The following is a 19272-nucleotide window of genomic DNA, read 5'->3' as shown; positions in this document are numbered from 1 at the left end:
CTATACATCTTATCTAGTAGATATGCCAGATCCTTTGCATATGACTCTTTTTTCTCACTTTTTTCATTGGCCCATAACTGCACGTGGGAATGCAGGAAAGAATAACCATGACTCTTTCTTGGGATATAAAACAAATTCTCTTAGTGCAACTTCTTCCTTTTTATTTTGGACCCCAACTTTGGGTTATTTCACCACTCGCAAATATTCTTAACATGGGGTCATTTTAGCTTGCTTCTGTGTCTCATAATCATTTGCTGTTTATTAGTTTTTCACTAATATCATACAAAATATAAAAACCATTGCATCAGAAAAAATATTTATTTTTGAAGACATTTATTATGAACAAATTTTCTTAAATATAAATTAACCCCCCCACCCATTCATCTGATCAAACTACTAAAAATGTACAATGTGCCTATTGAATAGTTCAGGAACAATTGGGAAAAAAATGTATTAGACCAAAGTGCATTGGCCATTTGTTGAAATGACATGGAATGACCCTTATGCACTTTCTGTACTAAATGTGTTATCATTGGTGCATGCTAATCCCTGCTTTCCACCTAATGTATAAATCATTTACGCTACGTCAGACACTTTCATACATACGTGTAGTTTAAGGGCTCCAAGGACACATTTGAGGAGTAAAGTTAACACATTGATGTCACAATGTTTTTGTCAGCACATTTTTGTGAAAGAAGCTTCATCCGCTGATGTAAACCAACACGTCTCCTCGTGACAGCTGCACGTCGACCAACTGGAAGCTCCAGCAGCTCATATATTAAATACGTACCACCATCAGAGTGTGCTGCCAGACAAGGCTTTAATCTATTACTCCTATTTATTCAGAGCGTCCAAAAATGTTTCCTGTCAAGGACATTATCGATATCTGTCAGCGTTATTGTTAGAACAAAGTGTTGTGGTATTTTTCACGTTGAAGTGAGATCCAGTGTTGTAACATTTAGAGGAAATTCAACTGTTTAACTTAAGAGCAATAAATCATGCTTTGTCTCAGTGACTTATGTAGCAAACAGCACCTTTTTGATTCGTCACTTAGGCCTTTTGTTTACATTGATATTCTAAGGACCTTCATGGATCAACCATCAAGTGAATTATTAGGAACCTATTGATTAAATAATCACTTTCATCAGTAATTTAATTCCAGAAAGTACATTTTGTCCTTTTTTTTAATTTTTAAAATATGTATAACTTGTTAAGGTTTAATTTATTCAGACAATTATTTTCAGGAAATTTACTTTAATCTGCTGACATGGTTTGACTGCCAACTGTCAGTCTTCCTCAGAGGCATCTGCTGATTGCTTTGACGTGTCCTTATGTGTTCTGTCTGGGCATGACCAACTAGACAGTTCTGTCAGGCTGGCCACGCCCCCTGTCACCCATTGGTCTCCGGAGAAGAGAGAACTCCTAAAAACACATCAAAGCGATCAACAGATGCCTCTGAGGAAGACTGACAGTTGGCAGTCGAAACATCAATGTAAATTTCCTGAAATAAGATGTGTGAATAAACACTTTCATGCTAATTTGTTAAACAGGTGACTTGATGCAGAAAAAAAGCCAATATATATATTAAAAAAAAAACGCACAAATGTGTTGTTTTAAAAATACGGTTTTTACTCAATGAGGTTTATACAGCGGCTTTAATATTTAAATAAGATTTTCACTCTTGAGGAAGAAGTTGAAATTCAGAAGGCAGACATCTCTCAGCATTGTACACAACACTAATGGCAGTTAAGGAAAAGACAATAACTGATCAGAAGTTATACAACACATGATAAAAAAAAAAAAGGTCAAGCTCAATAGTCTGGCATTCATTCAACAAACTATTAAAAAATAAAAATAAAATGACACTGGAGCCCTTTAGGCATTCTCAAACAATGCTCCAATGACATTATTTTTAGTGTTTTTTTTGTTGGTTTTTTTTTTTTGGTTTGCTCAGCACCTATGAAATAAAGCTGGTCCCTGAAGAATGACGCCACTTTGACCCAGACTGCCGCTCACAAATAAAGCAGAATGACCTCAGCTGAAGGATCAGTTTGAGCAGAAATCTATCTTCAGGGAGAAAAAGGTAGTGTTTACGTTCTGCATTTGATAAAGCATGTACAGTCACATTTATTTACACATTGACTAAATTACAGCAAATGTCTCTTATATTCTCAGTAGCTTGTACGGAGCGATGGAAGCTGCGCCCTCTTCTGTCTCTGTGTGCTTCTGTCAGTAAATACTGTACTGGATTAACAGTGGCTGATGGACAAACTGAGGCATTCTTTTCCTCAGTGAGTGACATTTGCAAAGAAAGGCATTGGTCAGGTAATTATTGGGTAATGAGTGGGGAAAATGGAAATTAAATGATGCATAACCTGAAGAAGCCACAGCTGCACCTTCAGGAAATGACTGACCTGTTTGAGGAGAAGCTGAAGCTTGGGTTGGGTTGGAGGCTGTTTAGGCACATGGTTGCAGGCGGACAATGAGTGCTTCAGTGTTTGAATCTAGAAACCAGCTCTACGTTGTAGTTCATTTATACTCGCAATAATGTGCAAAGACTCCTGCATGGCACAAAGCCATGCTACCATGATGATGTGCCATTCATAAGTCAGTCCCCTGATTCTAATAAAGTGGAGCACCTGTTGACACATTTTTTAACCTGGAAGAGCGGCTCATTTATGAACCTGGTCCCAAATTTACCTTTGTGAATTTGATAATGGAGGTGAACTTCCACAGAGAAAGTGACTTGGGACCATCTGTGTGATCCGGACCTAAAACGCTTTGATGCATGGTCAGTTTTTGAGGCGTCCTTTCATCTTCTGCTTTGCACAGGGGGTGTTACTCATTAGCTGATCTATTAACCTACTGTGTCCTAATACTGATGAATCTGTGTGGATCCCCAGCACAGAACGACACAGTTAGAAAATCCTAAAGCCAGGACTTGGGCTTCACTGCAACACTTGGTGTAATTTTCTCTAATCCCCCCCTCCCCCGCCCCATGGGTCAAAGCTTTTACTGGTTTTGAGGACATCTTCCCCTAACGCCTTAGGAAACTGTGCACACATTGTTTTTGTGTCAGAATAGGAGTGCTGGTCACTGGTGGGAGTGGGGCAGGGGGCAGGAGTGTGAGCGGATGTCGTTGTGTTTGTGGATGGCCTGGTCCAGGTCCAGAGACCGTCCGTTCACACTGACCTCCATACAGCCGCTGTAGGGGGCCGACACCAGCGTGGACACCAGAGACACATCTGGAGCAGGAATGACAACATGAGGGTGAGGTGTCCTAGTTTCATCCAGACAACATGAGCAACTGTAGCCACTAAAATAAAAATACGTCTTTGCTTTTTGTTTTCTTTCTAAATTGGAAATTGTGCAAACTTGTCTCTGGGATGGGTAAAAGGAAAGTTTTACAGTAAAAATAAATAATGCAAATGCTGCAAATATTAAATCCCTGAGTTAGATAAGGTTTTGTGAACAGGACTTTTTTTTTCAGATGTTTTTATGCACCGAGTTACGACGTCGTATTGGAGCCACATTAAAATAAAATAAAAATCTGCACAATACACGATTAAAGTCTTAATATTTTGAGATAACAAGTCATAATATTTCAAGATTAAAGTCATAATAATTCAAGATTAAAGGTGGAATATTTAGAGAATAAAATCGTAATACAAACAGGATCTTGTCTGTGTTGGTCATTCGTGCTTTACAGAGAATGTGGATTATATTTATCTTCAGGTGTCACATATGATGAAATACTGAGCCTTTTAATCAACCCATCAACACCACACGGTTATCATTTTAAGGACTTTAAAGCCATTTTGCAGACGTTTGCATTTGTTTCGACAAAAGAACCAGATTTTGAGCAAATATCCTCTTTTGTGAAGGAGGAACTGACTGGAAGAGGTCGATTTAAGGGCTATCGGTGTGAGTGCTGCACCATTACATGTTTTTTAAGATACGATTTTCTCTATTAAAATTATGACCATTCTCAAAATATTATATATATTAATGTGACCCCAATACGTCGTTGTAGTGAGTAAAGAAGAAACTTGTGCAAACGTATTTACTGAGTTTCAAAGTGCAGAAAAAAAACAATACCCCTAAAAACAACAAGAATTAAGCAAATAAATGCACATATATTTAAGGTGTGAATTTCTTAATTCCTTGACAACATTTTATTAAAAAAAACAAACAAATGAAAAAACACTGAATCCAAGTCTTGATAAATGACACTAAAATGGTGTTGTTCCTCACCTGGCAGACCTCCTATAAAGGTGCTGGAATGGGAGAAAAGCTCACTGGGAACGTCTGAGTTTTCACTTCGTCCAGCCTGACCATCCACCAGCAGAAGGCTCTGATTGCCTGACATCGTAACCTGGATGTGGTGAGTCTCGCCGTCGCACAGCGGTGCCGGGAAGCTGGCGATGACGACGTCTCCTACAGACACCAGAACATACTGACGACACCCTGATGGTCAGTGGTTATGTCCGTTTACACTGGGTCAAATTTTAAAGCTTTAAATGACTCACATCTCTCCACTCGTCTGTTACTGGATGATAATCTGCTAATGTGATGGAAAGAGGAACCCTGTCTTGGTGAACGAGTGCAAACAGCACTCCGATGGCAGAGGTTGGACGCAGGGTCAGGTGGACGCTGAGGTTCTGAGACTCTGTGGTGGAAACCAAACCAAAAGTCAGCAACAAACTGGACAATCAAGCAAAGTTCAGGTATAAATGTGCACCAGTGTTTTTGTTGACTTAAAGTTTTCATCGTCGACTACAATTATATTCCATCCATCTATTTTCTGACCCACTTGCTACTTTTTTCAGGGTTGCGGGGTATAAATATATTCAAATTTATAATTCAAGTGTCAATAACTAGACTATGACTAATTACAAAAATGCATGCACAATATGCACAACTGTAACTTCACATTGCTCTCTCAACTTAAAATAGTCGACTCTTCCCCACTCTCCCCATTGTCCTACCCTGACTCCCTCTTCCCTATTCCCTTCCCCCTCACTAAGGTGTAACACTGCCCTCCCTTTTAATATTCTCTTTTTAATAAAGTTTTTTTTCACCCTTCCTTAAGGAGGGGTGGTGATGATCACAATTATGCAATAAAATACATACATTTTTAAAATTGAAATAATAAAACATGCATAGGTGTCGAAAAAAGATTGCACTATATGTAATGATGACCTTCGACAGCATGTGCAGATAAGGTAAAAAAAAATCTCAATGAAAACCAAATCAAAACAATCATTATTTTTGACAACTAATAAAAACTAAACAATAATGTTCACATGTGATGACATCAATCCCAACAAAGTTTCTTTTTTGTTAAGTGGAAGGCGGGACAAGCCTTAATACCATCGCATATCAGGTTGATGAATAGTTAATTTAAGCTTTAAAAAAATGCATAAACTCTTACGCTTTATATTTTAGTCAACTATATCTGTAAAAGATTTTAGCAGACTAAAATCCTAATGTCCTTTAGTTGACTAAAATTAAACTACAACTGAAATAGTCCTGATGACTAAATTTTTACTAGAACCAAGTTGCATTTTAGTCAAAAGACTAAGATTAAATATAAATCAAAATTTGCAGTCAAAATTAAGAAAAGTACCTTTGGCAAAAAAGTGAAATTGCATCATGATATGCAAGGTTCCAACATTGAAGCACAAAACGCTCACACACACCGTAGCTGATGTTAAAGAGAGCAAAGCCAGTGCCAGGGTAGTACGCTCCGGGATCGTCGGTGCTATAACACTGCATGTTTTCATTTGAACGGATGGTTTCTTGAATGGACGTGTCTTCACCGCTCAGCCAACGCCACTCCTTCATACAACCGTCCAGGCGTGGATTCAACTGTAAAAAAATTAGGAGATGATTGAGATATGAACCAAAATATAGACTTTAGCTGTAAAGGTCCGTTAGGAGCAATCACCTGATTGACCAGACCCTCCTCTTTGAAAGGCACCCCTCCCACTGTCAGGTTGAGTTCATGCATGCCCTTCTTCAGTGTGAACAGATCACCATTGACTGCGATCTTCATCACAGCCTCTCTGTCGATCTTGATCACAAGGCTCCGCCCCTGCTCCTCTACAGAGATCTGACGGGAGTCCAAACAGTGCAGAGACTTTAAATCCATTCAAACACTCGATATTAAACTGTTTCAACAGAGACCACCAACCTTTCTCCATTGGCCGTCGTTGACGATGGGTCCACTGCTGGTCACCCTGCTCACTGCACCGTACTTCAGCTGGAGCTCTAATTTCCCGTGATGCATTGCAAGCACAATCCAGGAGCTGTTAAGGTGGCCTCCAGCAAAGAAGATCACTCCCTCTTGGTCATAAGAGCGAAAGTCGAACTCTGCAGAAAAGCTAAGACACAGGTGCACTGATGGTGAGAATAAAACCAGTTTAACACTATGAGGTTCAGCATGTTATTATATATTGAACTGCCATCCTAGGGGCAGTATATGAATAAAAAGAAAAATACACTTAGTTTTTAAAATAAAAAATCTGTAACAGTAAGTCATTTTAAAAGCTGTAAGGAGCTGTTGACTTATTTATTTCTAAAGAATAACTGCTGTAAAAACAGAAAACATGCACTTCTTAAAAGAGAATAGAACTGAACGTCTCTTTCTCACCCAGTCTGAATCCTCCGACGAAACCGTAGCCTGACCACCGGCACACCGCTGAACATACGTCCCAGATACAGCGAGCGGGAGTTCCTCCTCAGAGCTGGAGACAAGCACGGAGTAATGGGCTGGAAAAGGAAACGCAGAGATAAATTTCAACAAATACATTTTCAAGAAGCTTAAAGGCTTGATTTTAAGCCACAGAACTATTCAAAAAGTTACAGATCAAACCTATCGAGTTTCTTTATTTTCTGTTTGTGATTATCAACAAAACAAAATAAAAAAAATGGTTTGTCTGTTAAATACTTAAAATATGCAAAATAAATATTTTGTTATCAGAGCTTCTTGACCTTCTAGAAACAAGTGAAACATTAATTATAAAATGTCATTAAAATAAATACTTCTCAATAAGTTCTCTTCAGTTAATACAAATCTATTATCACATACAAAGATAATTTTTCCTCCGATAATTTAAATCAATTCAGAATTTTTAATTTAATTCTAGTTTAGTTTGTCTATTTTTTTTCTATTTATTTGAAAGGGACAATGCACATAGATGAACAAATGTAAAAATGTACATATTGTAGATGCGCCAGAGTTAGCAAAAATGCTAATTTGCATCTGTTGTCCCTTGGCATGTCAAAAAACAAACAAGGCTTAAAGTACAAAAATATAATACAATCAGAGCTACTCTCCGGTTTGAAATAACTCTGGCTGTTCTCACCAAGTTCAAATTGTTGAATCATGAACACAGGCTGTCATAGTGAGGCTAATATTAATCCACTAATGTGATTCACCTTACAGCTCCGGAGGTCCGGACTCAGCTTCATCCCCTGACGACCATCACAGAAGCAACGGAAACTCCCGGGAGTGTTTAAACACTCCTCTGCACACACACCTGACTCACACTCATCCACATCTAAAAAGGTGAAAGAACAGGTTGGAAGAATGAAAGAGGAGCAAATCAAAGAGGTGACAACCTCAAAACACAGGAATGATCACCCCGAGGAGGTAAATGTCACATCTGGGGAAGGAAAGAGTCAAAACATGAACTACGCACGTAAGATCAAGAAAAATGATGTTGTTCCCATTGAAAAACCAAGGAATGCAAACAACACTTGAGATAAGTTGGCTTTGACGCTGACTGGGTGGTATCTGGTTTCATATATGACCTTACATGGCCATGAGGGGTCACTTCTAAAAGGGGTTATTCTCTGAGGAGAAGCACTGAGGTTATGAAAAGTCTGGCTCCAAAAACAGAGAAGAACATTAGGTTATTTACATAAACCCGGTTCTATAAGTAACATGAGTGCATGGACTAAAAGCAATTGACATTGTGGAGTCAATTGCTTAATACATTTCACCAGCCAATCAGGTTGGCTTTATGAGAAAGGGCTTCTGTAATATGACGCGGAGGTGTAGACCCCATAGTAAGACATCGAAACAAATGTTATGAAATAGAACAAAGCAAGCAAGCAAGCGATAGCCAAAAAAAATATATTGCTGTAGTTATTTTCTCTCATTCTTTTGGTCTATTACATTTAAAAAATAAGCATGTCTTTCGGAGAGACAACAGCTTTCAGTTCAGGGGGAATTTGTTTCAATGTCTTGAATGAAATACACAAACAATAAGACAAACAAAACGCTTGATAAAAATGTGTGTAATAATCTAAAATACTGTATGGTATTAACTTTACGCAAATATGTAAATATTGGTGACCTGATCCTCACATGCACTTCTGTCCTTGAATGTTTCTACATTCCTTTCCTGTCCTGCTGCGAGCATCTGCTTTCTGTCACTTACCGACGCAGCTCTTGGTTACATTGTCGTACACGTAGCCGACGTCACACAGGCATTCGTGGCTGCCCTCGTTGTTCTCACACGCCGCTGACCCACAAACATCTGCATCCGCGCACTCGTCCACATCTGAAAGAGGCAAACATGTGCTTGTGTCTGTGCAGGAACAGGAACAGGTGCAGAGGAACTCACACAACATTTACCTAAAAATCAACAATTTACAAAGTTTGAAATCGAGGAGAATATTGAATAAACACACTGTTATTTACAGCTCAGATAATGTTTTATCTCACTAGTAGCTTACAGAGGGAGTGTGTTTGTGGTTTGTGGCTTACCATTACACATGTGGCGGCCCACCAACATGTAGCCTTGGTGACAGGAGCAGTGGTAACTGCCCAGGGTGTTATTACACTTGTGGTCACACCCTGCGTTCCTCTTGCTGCACTCGTCTACATCTGTGGTGAGGACGGCATCAACAGAGGGAAAACATCAGGGCTGTTCTTGTTATCACAACTGAAGTCATAATGATGTAAACGTGCACAATGGGATTTTCTAATGCTCATTTTTTTTGAACAAAACTGTCCCTCGTAACGTGTTCATCTGAGTGCACACTGCGAGTGTGTGACTGGGTGTTGCAAATTTGCAGTGTTTGGAAAGGCTGTAGTTGTCAAGTGGAAAATGTTTGCTCCCAGTCAAACCCAGTCCGTGTGGGTTTCCTCTCACAGTAAGGTGACAGAATGAGTCACAGTGGAAATATGAGGATTTGTCTCAATCAAACACATCCTTCTTGTAAAGTTTATAGCATAAATCTGCTTAAAAGCTCTATTCACATGCATATTTGTCACATTTTTCCTCAGAGAGGATACGGCTCTTCACGTCTATACTGACTGTGACCTCTGCATAGGAATGCATTCCTGGAGTGAACTCTGTGACCCAAGCAGTGCATATTCCCCTGATGCTTTCACACGTGATTAATATCGACCACAGATATTATGGATGCTTTCTATCACAGCTTAATGGCAAAGAAACCAAGTAAGGGTCAAGTTCTCTACCAGTACTGAGACCTACAGTATATATCACATGAATGCACTTTAGAAGACAGGTCGAAAGCAGAATAGTAAAACTTTGTTACTATCTCTTGTAAAATATGTCTTTGGAGTCATTTATATCCACTTTTAGTCTTTACAATACATGTGATATCCTTTTATATGTGGGCATCGCCATTTTGGAGATGTCAGCCAATCAGATGTTGCATGTCATGTCATCACGTCAGGCTAACTCTTAGACAGTTTCAGATATAAAGTCTAAGATAAAATAGTAGGGATGTAACGATTCACTCAACTCCCGATACGATTCGATCCACGATACTGGGTTCACGATACGATTCTCTCACGATTTATTTAACAAAATGGGACTGTAGACAAATTTTTTTTTTGGGAAAAAAACTAGAAAATACTATTTTCCTTTTATTTTTCATTGTCAAAAGAATTCCTTGATAGACAATTCAAAACAATGCAATTTAACTAAAAATAAATCTTGAATGAAATAAATAAAGGAATAATACAAATTAAAATGAAGCCTATTAATTTAAATTCTGGTTCAATAATAAACAATGCAAAACTGCATAATAGTTCTTTTTCTTTTAAAAGTGCAACTGAAAGTGTATTTTGTGCCTCAACAATTGGACTTTAAAAAAAAAAAAAACGTCATTGCACTGATTTACGTCATATTTGTTTGGACCAGCAGAGGGCGCTGGTAACAGTGGTCGGTTGGCATGCAGATATCTTGCAGTGAAGAAGAGAAGCTATGCTAGCAGACAGAGCTAATAGAAAAACGTGACTTTTACAAATAGTCAAGTAATATTACAGATATTCTTTCGGTGCTTAAGGGGTAATGAATCATTTATTAACATATTTAAGAGTAGAAGGCGGCCAGAAAGAAAGTATTAGCAGACTCCGCCCGCCGCCTACACTTGTGGATAGCTGGTTAAAAAAAGTACTGCGATTCAATTTTCAGAAAATCGATATCAACCGTGATACCTATGAATCGATTTTTAACTGCCTTACGATTAATCGTTACATCCCTATAAAATAGCATTTGAATCTAGCGCTTTGGGGCTTAAGTGTGTGTCATTATGTTGCATGGACATGATGTTATTCCTAAGAAGGAACATCCACAGCAATGGATCTGTTAAAGTAGTTGAAAATATAAAATACTCAGGAATCAATTCAGACTCACATCTGCCATTTGAAAAACAGTTAAATTTATTCATTTTGGCTCTGAACTCATTTTATCCAGAGTGGATTGTATGAGCCACTCTGTCTGCTCAGTCTAGTGTAGCGTCTGAAGGACCGCTGTCCGTGCTAGCTGCTGCATAGTTAGCATTGAGGTGGAAAAGCTCCGCTGGAGGCGAGAAGACCATCGGTGATCCACAAACTCTTTCTTGCACAATTTGCACACAAATGGACTTTACTTTTCCATGCAGTGTGTTTTTCACTAAAATTAAGGCTCTTCAGACTCCTCAGCATCTACCGCTGTAACATGTGCAATGGGGAAAGGTTCCGCGCCGATTGCGGTGCAAAAAAAATATTTTTTCCTGTAATCAATTAATCACAATTAATGCTTTAAAGTGACATTCCTAGGTTTTAAGTCACAGCTGAAGAAACAACAATCTTCTACAATTGTATTTTTGTGTCTTTAATGTTTTACCTGTGTTAAGGTGTCTTTGTCTTTTACTATTTCTTTTCCTTAAATCCTCACCTTTTGAAAAGCATCCCATGGATAGGACGCATTTTTACTGTATTGCAGTGTGTCCGGGACCTGTGCATGATTAAATGTCACAGCATCAATTTTACTATGTCTCCATGTTTAAATATATTTTAAATATATTAATTAATTACGATGGACAGATTTTGATGTTGCACTTGAGAAATCAGACTTTGAAAATGCCTATTTGGATGCCACTTTTAGTCATCTTACTATAGAACCACGCATACCATCCACCAGAACAAGGAAGGCACCTTAAAATGAGTAAGGCTACGATTGGAACAATCAGATGCTTTAAACCTCTTCAAACCAGTTGGTTTTACATGAATGGAACACTTGCATTTAATGTGCTTTCTACTGCATATATAGCTTCTAAATCAACGCTAATTCATTCTAGTAAAAGTTACATATAAGTGTTTGGGTTGAGCTGACTTTGTAGTTTGAGTTGAGGATTCCTGTAACGTCAGATCAGACTTCTATGAGAGAGAATTGAAAGAGCTGACTGTCCGCTTCAAGGTCACAGTGACGACATCACTCAGCTGCACGTGACTCTGTGCAGGGATGACTTTACCTTTCTCACATTGAGCCCCAGTCCATCCAGTAAAACAGTGGCAGAGGAAGTCGCCCTTTTTGTCCTCGCAGCGCACCGTCCCTCTGGGATAACAGGGGGATGGAGAGCACTGATCTGGGATATCTTAAAATAAACACAAACAAAGACATGCGTGTTATTGTAGCCTAAAAGAAAGGTTTGATTATCCCATAGCGAGACAGTGTATACCAAACAAGACAGAGGAAGGGCATCTCCAATGTTGTCCACATGAGAATCAGTATAAATAGACTAATGCTGACTAAGCTCTCATTCCTCACATGTCCTTATTCCATCCTTCCCAACGTGTCAGCCTGTGGCTTTTCAAACACAATATCAGTGTCATTTCATCTCTACTTGTGTTACACTTCTAAAGAATAGCTTCCATTTACTTTTTTAGCTTGTGCAAGCTTGTGTGAATGCTCTCTATCATTTTCACTTCTAAAACAGTTTCCTTTTCTTAGCAGTGGATGTATGAGTGTTGGACATGTCTGGGCATGTTAGCGGGAGCTCAGAGAGAAGCACAAAGGGACAGAGCCTGGGGAGAACAAGCTGAGCAATAGCTTTACAGCTGAGACAGAAATATTAGTTTGTACCTGTTTGAAGGAAGCTTTCCTTGAAACTACTGCTCATGGGAAAATTACTGCCTTGTTATGAATGTAGCATCTACACCAAGATATGGATGGATAAAACTCAGTTTTATAATATGTTAAGGTTTCATTTATTCAGACAACTGTTCTTTATGAATCCTACTTTGATCTCCTGACATGTTTCGACTGACAGCTGCCAGTCTTCGTCAGAGGCGTCTGCTGATCGCTTGATTTCCTAAGGAACAGTTGTCTGAATAAATGCAACCATAACATATTGAAAAAGAAGATGAAAAGAATCTTTCTCAAATTACTAAGTGGAAGTTAAACTTCAAAGGAAACATCAAAGCGATCAGCAGACAGTCGAAACATGTCAGGAAATCAAAGTGGATTTTCTAAGGAACAGTTGAAAAAATTAAATCTTAACATATTATTAAAAAAGAAAACAAAAAGAATCTTTCTGGAATTACTACGCAGAAGTCAATTAAACTTCAAAGGAAACATCAAAGCATTCAACAGACGCCTCTGACGAACACTGGCAGTTGTCAGCTGAAACATATCAAAGTGGATTTTCTAAGGAACAGTTGAAAATGAAACATTTGCATATTATTAAAACAGAAGACAGAAATATTCTTGCTGGAATTACTCAGTTTTATGGGTTTCCTATGTGCCCCTGTTTTAATGTCACATGGTTGTGATCACATTTAAACATATTAAAAGAAAATCCAGTGTTCACACTTTGAATCAGCTCATCCTCATCTGCCCAGAAACACTCTGAAGGAAGGAGTGGTGCTGCTGACTGTGGGTAAACTAATCCAAACTGCTGTATCTTTAAGTGTCGCCATGCTGCAGCTGAGTCATAGAAACCCCCTCCCCATCCGAAATCACTCGGCCAATCACAGCAAAGCCGGTTTGTCTTGCGTCCTGATGCTGCAGAAATCACCTGCTCACTCACGTCAATACTTTTACTCTGACGTCACTTTGCTGCTGTACCAACCCCGTGGAGAATCAGGTGTAGCGATGGAGTGCATGTGATGACTAAAAGGGGTGTGTCACTCATTCACCAATGTGCAGCATCACGACAGGAGAGTGCTGCAATGCTACTCAAAAAGCTTCGACACAGAGGTCATGTTCTCGATACAATTACATTCACCTAGCAGTGTGTCCTAAAGCAAAAAAGGAATAAAATTGACTTTATTTGCCACTCCTGAGGTTGGTGCAGAGCAGAGATACTGCAATGCAAAAAAAAAACACCACAGCACCAAAAGCAGCAACTCAGGTTCAGAGAAAGACAGACACATATTTGATGAAGTAAAGATGAAGGATTCAGTTTGTGCATCTTTCTGTTCACAGTCTGTCGTGAGATCGGTAAACACGTGTAGAGAATAAACTTACTGTGTACACACGTGACCAGGTCCTCTTTCTTCTTTTCTGAACCTCCAAACCTCTCCATGCATGCTGGGCAGAGACACAGTGACACAGATACAGTATGTGAAGAGGGCCAACAGCGGTATAAGAAAAATCACAGTGAAAACAAGTGAATGTACTTACTTAAATACTTGGGGTAGAAGTAATCCTAAAAACAAAACAAAATAAAATAACATAAGTATAATAACTCAATTCCAAACAGAAAGAGGCAATTTTAACTTAGTAGCACGTACATTTTGTATGCATGTTGCATTTCGGATTCGGTTTCATTTCATACATATTTTCTGCTCTTATTTGATGGAAAAACAATTATCAAATTACGATAATACTCTCTTTGTATCTGTTACTGTGTAATAAACTGTGAAGTCTGCTCTGCTCTGTGTGATGGGTGCAGTTCTTTGCCAGAGGCTTCCTAAAAATTCTCTGCATTCCTGATAACAGCAGCATCTCTGCAATCTTATGGCTGCAGCAATCTTCCACATGTAGGAAAAAAATCTATGGGAACATGGAAAAAACAGCTAAAAAAAAAAAAGTATAATCTATTGTCAACATTAGTGTGATTATCTTTGTTTGCAGCTCTAAAAATGATGTTGTGTAGACAGGGAATGGCATTCACTAAACTTGACCTTGGCACAAATTTTGAATATGTATCATTAATTTGTGAGTCCATGGAATGCCGACAATTATCGGCATTTCTTTCTGTCTCTGCAGAGTGAGGAAGCTGCAGTAGAGGAAAGTGCAGAGTCACAGATGCGTGCACCTTCAGAATGAATAATGCAGCTATGAGTGAGACCACAACTTTGTGTCACGACATTGTACGGGGCTGGAAATGCATTATTGCTTTGTTTCAATTTGAGGGATTTGAACATCACCTGACTTCACCTTTTCCTCTGAACTCAGCAAACCTTCAGGTCATCCTTTCTCAAGCAGAGGTTTCTCATATGTGTGTTTGACTAAAATCTGAGCAGGGGTGTGCATTGCCATGAATCTGATGATACGATTCACAATTTGCATGTCATGATACGATAAAGGCGAGGCAAATGTATTTGTATAGCGCATTTCATACACAAGGCAACTCAATGTGCTTTACATGACCAAAAAGTGCAACAGAAAACATTATATCCTGATATATCCCGCTACTAAACAATACGATATACATCACGATATATCACGATACAATTAATTTCATTTTTTTTTTTTTTTTTTACCAATATCAAAAACAACCACATACATCTATAAAAGTATGTTTTATGAAAATAAAGTGCAATCAACTTCCAAGCTAAAATGCATTCACTGACATCTAGTGACCAGGCGTTTACATGCTTTGCATGTGTTTGCGCAATTAAATGGTTTTTTCGTTAAAAAACTATTGTTAAAAAATTTGATTTGGACATTTTTTGGATCGATACGATAATCCCTTGTGAACTATCGCGATATATCGCCGCATCGATTTTTTTTCTTACACCCTTATCTCAGCCATTGAATCACTGAATGGATTCTCTAATTTAATCAAACTCTGAAACATTTGACAGTGTTGAATCCTGAAATGCAAGCATGACAGAGGAAGAGTTGCGCACTAAGAATATGGCGTGAAAATAGAACCTACTATCATGGTAAAAAAAAAGTCTCAAACCATCTGCAATGAAACTGCCAATAATGTAGAGTGTGGAGTTAGCTTAATGCAGAAATTAAAAGAGTTGATAAATGGCTTGTATCTATTAGATATTTAGCACAGGTTATACATACTCAGTAGGCTTATGTGTTCACAGGCAGATCAGTGCATTCATAAACACAGCCTGGAAACTAATCTGTGAGAAATATTCCTACTGCGCACACGCGCTGCTAAATGTCAGACGGAAAAACAGGGTGGGAGCCTGCAGACGGATTAGTGAGGCAATGTGCACAGCCGTGGTGAATGAAACACACCCTTTAACCCAACTGATCACCACCCACAGAAACCAATCAGAATCCGTTTAGACCGTTTTAAACCATTAACATGCTACGAGTGTAAAGTAAGTGTGAGGATTTACCATGTTTACGTGTTTAGCTGCCTGTACTGATGGAGAGAGGAAATACGCACTTGTAACTCTGGCTTTCGCTAATAAAAGTTGACTTTATTAAGTGTTGGGCTGATTCAACATGTGACAGGAACAAACAAGAAGACACGCCATCGTGTGCTGACACCCACCACCAGCATGGGAACTTATTGGTGCATAAACAACAGCAGCACAGACTATGAATCATTAGCCATGTGTCACATCACTGTCATCCATGAGCTGTCAATGGGAGATTTATGTAAACAACAACACTAGCAAGAGGGCCTGAACATGGCTTGACTTAGACAGCAAATTAAAACAACACACAATCTTTAACAACTGTGTTATTTACTTTCACTTTCTCAAAGATGAAACTACCAGTAGATCAAATAAAATGCAGTATAAAAATATCTGATTTCAAGAAAGAAAAAGTGTTTGGGGGTTGCCAGAAATTACTGATATATTAGAATGGGGGTCACGGTCCAAAAAAGGTTGGGAACCACTGAACTACTGTACTTTAAAAAAAAAAAATGAAACAAATTGTATTTCATACCATTTTGTTAAGGTGAAATTTGTAATCACTGATATCGAGATAATCGCAATGAATATCGTATTGTTTAGTATCGGTATACATTGTATCGGGTTGGGACATGGAAATTGTGAATCGTATCATATAGTCAGATTGATGGCAATGTGCACCCCTCATAATACCCATTTGTAAATGTTCAGAAATAAGGTGGATCGCATTGAAATGAAATAGCGGGAGTGGAATGGGACAAAACACAGCTGTGAAAATTAATACGAAGTGTCTATTGATACAGAAACGTATCAATAGACCCCGGGAATATTGATACGGAAACATGAGTGGCCTAAGCGCCTGACTCAAGAGTACTTTCTTCCGCTGCCGTGGGTTCAAATCCCACTTTTGTCGTACATATTTTTTTCATTTTAACATACATAACATGGCAAATTCCAACTTTAAAAATACATATACGAAGGGATAGGGTTACGGTTAAAAATGCATAAACAAAAAAAATAATATTAATTTTAGGCTACTTCCTGGTTTAGGGTTAGGGCTAAAATAAAAGGGTTAGCTAAAAAATAAATATGAGCTAAAATAAAACTGACGGCACTTTAAGTCACGTGGTGCGCCTATGGGGCGTTCCGTATGAATAGACTTACGTCTATTCGAACGTTGACGAGCAATGACCAATTTCATATTTGTCTCGTTTCCACTGCTTCATCCAACAGCAGGTGTAGTTTGACACTTACTTCTGTCCTCACTAACTTTATTGACATACTCACAGTCTCCGGGTCGTTCTCAAACACCTCTCTGGCCTCCTCCTTGGAGCACCTTTCCTCCACACACTCCCTCTCCAGGTGGCCCTGTTTGGTCTCCTCGAACACCTGGTTGGCCCTCCGGTGTCTGCTCAGGAACTGGTGGGCCTCTTGGGCAGACAATGAAACTACAGAAACACACACACACACACACACACACACACACACACACACACACACACACACACACACACACACACACACACACACACACACACACACACACACACACACACACAGGGGTAAAGAAAGATAGAGAGAGAAGTGGAACAGAGACCACACAAAGAACCGCTGCCAAACAATAAAGCGTCAGGCTTGTTTTGGATCTGTTGGTTCCCCGTGTAAACTGGTGACCGACACGCACTGCGTCGCTGGTTGCTGCTGGTTACCGCAAAACGTGCAGTAGAATCAAAACACGCTTTGTGTTTAGATTATTTTACATTTAAACAGTTATTGTGCTGTGTACAATAAATCAGATTTTGTATTATTCGGTTAATAAAATCTACCTTAATTATACCGCATATTGTGAAATTATATTATTATTATTATTATTATTATTGTCTTTCGTAAATCGTGGAACAGTGTGTGTGCACTGTGTTGTACTAACGACCTCGTTTCAACGTTTGCGAAAACGTCGTAGTCGGTCACCAGTTAAATGAGAAACCAGGAGATCCAAGACACGCTTTAATAACTGAATCATTATCAGCCATAACTTAAACGTCAAAGAGGACATAGCCAGCTAGCTATAGCCACCTAGCTCGTAATTGTTTACTTACTGCTGTCGGTCCAGCGCACCAGCAGCAGGATTAGCAGGGCTGCCGCCGGGGAAAGGGACTTAGCCGGGGTCAGTCGCATGGTTTTGGACCGCTGTGTGTGTTTGTGTCAGTCCGGGTTAAAACTTCCTCCAGCCCCGCGTCTGTCTGCGGATGGAGCCGCTGCAGGTCTTCAGGTGAAGCCGCTCCGACCTTCAGAAGAATTCGCCTCCACACGCCGCGTCACCTTAATAAACTCGGCTAAACAGTCCAAATGACCCCGCTGGTCTGGTCCCCATTGCGGTCGATGTACGGTTTGTTGCACTGGTCCTTCAGCCCCTCATGTACCCGGACTTTGGTGCACGTTGGTCCGCCAGAGGAAGAGTGAGTGTGTGAGCTGCTGCAGGCTGGAGTTTGTGATGATGCAGACACCCTCCTCCTGTGTGTGTGTGTGTGTGCGTGTGTGTGTGTTTTACAGCTTTCCTAAGAAATTGGTTTTTAAATGCTGAGACGCCCAAAAAAAGTGGCTTGGTTGCAGAATTTAACATCAGAGTGACTTTAGGTTGACTGATTTACTTGTGCATAGCTGAGTGTGTCCCCCAGCACACACTCCATCTTCCTTCCCAGACCACGCCTCCTTTGAGCAGCAGGGCAACTACTGAGTTTTAGTTGATGTGATTGAGGATAAGCTGAACCCCTCAGAGTCAGTATAACAGTAACTATAATGGTACATTTTATTATAATGCAGCAGGGGGCGCTGTGTTCCCTGATAAAATAAGTTTGAATGGGTCATTTTACTTAATTATTTTTGGCGAATAATTAATAACCGTTAAATGTACGAAAAGCCAGAAGATCGCAGGAGTGTCCTGAGTATTCTATACGCTGACCATGGTCAGTAAAATCAAACTGAATTTAGTGGACGAGTAATCGGACCAAAATCAATTTTATAATAGTAATAATACCTAGATTAATTGCATTTCCTGAAGAAAATGCAAGTGAGGATGCAGGTGCTGACCTGCATTGCTGAACGCTGCATGAAGGAATGCAGAAAAGATGTAAAAAAAAAAATAAAAATAATAATATTAAAAAATAAAAACCATTAAATGACGGGCTGAAGGGTTACAAGTTGATAAAAGGATTAAATGATGAGCTGAATGGCTAAACGTTGAGCAAAAGGTTTAAAGGTTTGATTTAAAGGATTAAATGATAGCCGATAAATTGAAATGTCACACACACTGTTATTGTGTCATCGCACACTCAGTGAAGTGGATGGGAAGATTAATGGGAAAATTGAAAATAAAAAAGTGGAATTATTCAGAAGGTTAAGAAAAAGCC

General features: G+C 39.2%; 1 protein-coding gene across 1 annotated transcript; it reads right to left on the bottom strand.

Annotated features, from left to right (window-relative positions):
* Nucleotides 1-1608: 1608 nt before the first annotated feature.
* gas6 (growth arrest-specific 6) lies at nucleotides 1609-18487 on the bottom strand. The gene is made up of 15 exons (XM_028443003.1): nucleotides 17962-18487; nucleotides 17153-17313; nucleotides 13935-13959; nucleotides 13779-13841; nucleotides 11782-11904; nucleotides 8780-8899; nucleotides 8451-8573; nucleotides 7444-7565; nucleotides 6656-6774; nucleotides 6197-6386; nucleotides 5951-6115; nucleotides 5703-5871; nucleotides 4530-4669; nucleotides 4255-4456; nucleotides 1609-3245 (listed from the first exon to the last, which is right to left on the bottom strand). The coding sequence occupies exons 1-15, from the start codon at nucleotides 18038-18040 to the stop codon at nucleotides 3094-3096; spliced, it is 1953 nt and encodes a 650-aa protein (XP_028298804.1). The 5' UTR covers nucleotides 18041-18487; the 3' UTR covers nucleotides 1609-3093.
* Nucleotides 18488-19272: the final 785 nt, after the last annotated feature.

Source organism: Gouania willdenowi, chromosome 3, assembly GCF_900634775.1.
Source record: "Gouania willdenowi chromosome 3, fGouWil2.1, whole genome shotgun sequence".
NCBI lineage: Eukaryota > Metazoa > Chordata > Actinopteri > Blenniiformes > Gobiesocidae > Gouania > Gouania willdenowi.
This window is presented reverse-complemented; position numbering and strand designations above follow the sequence as displayed.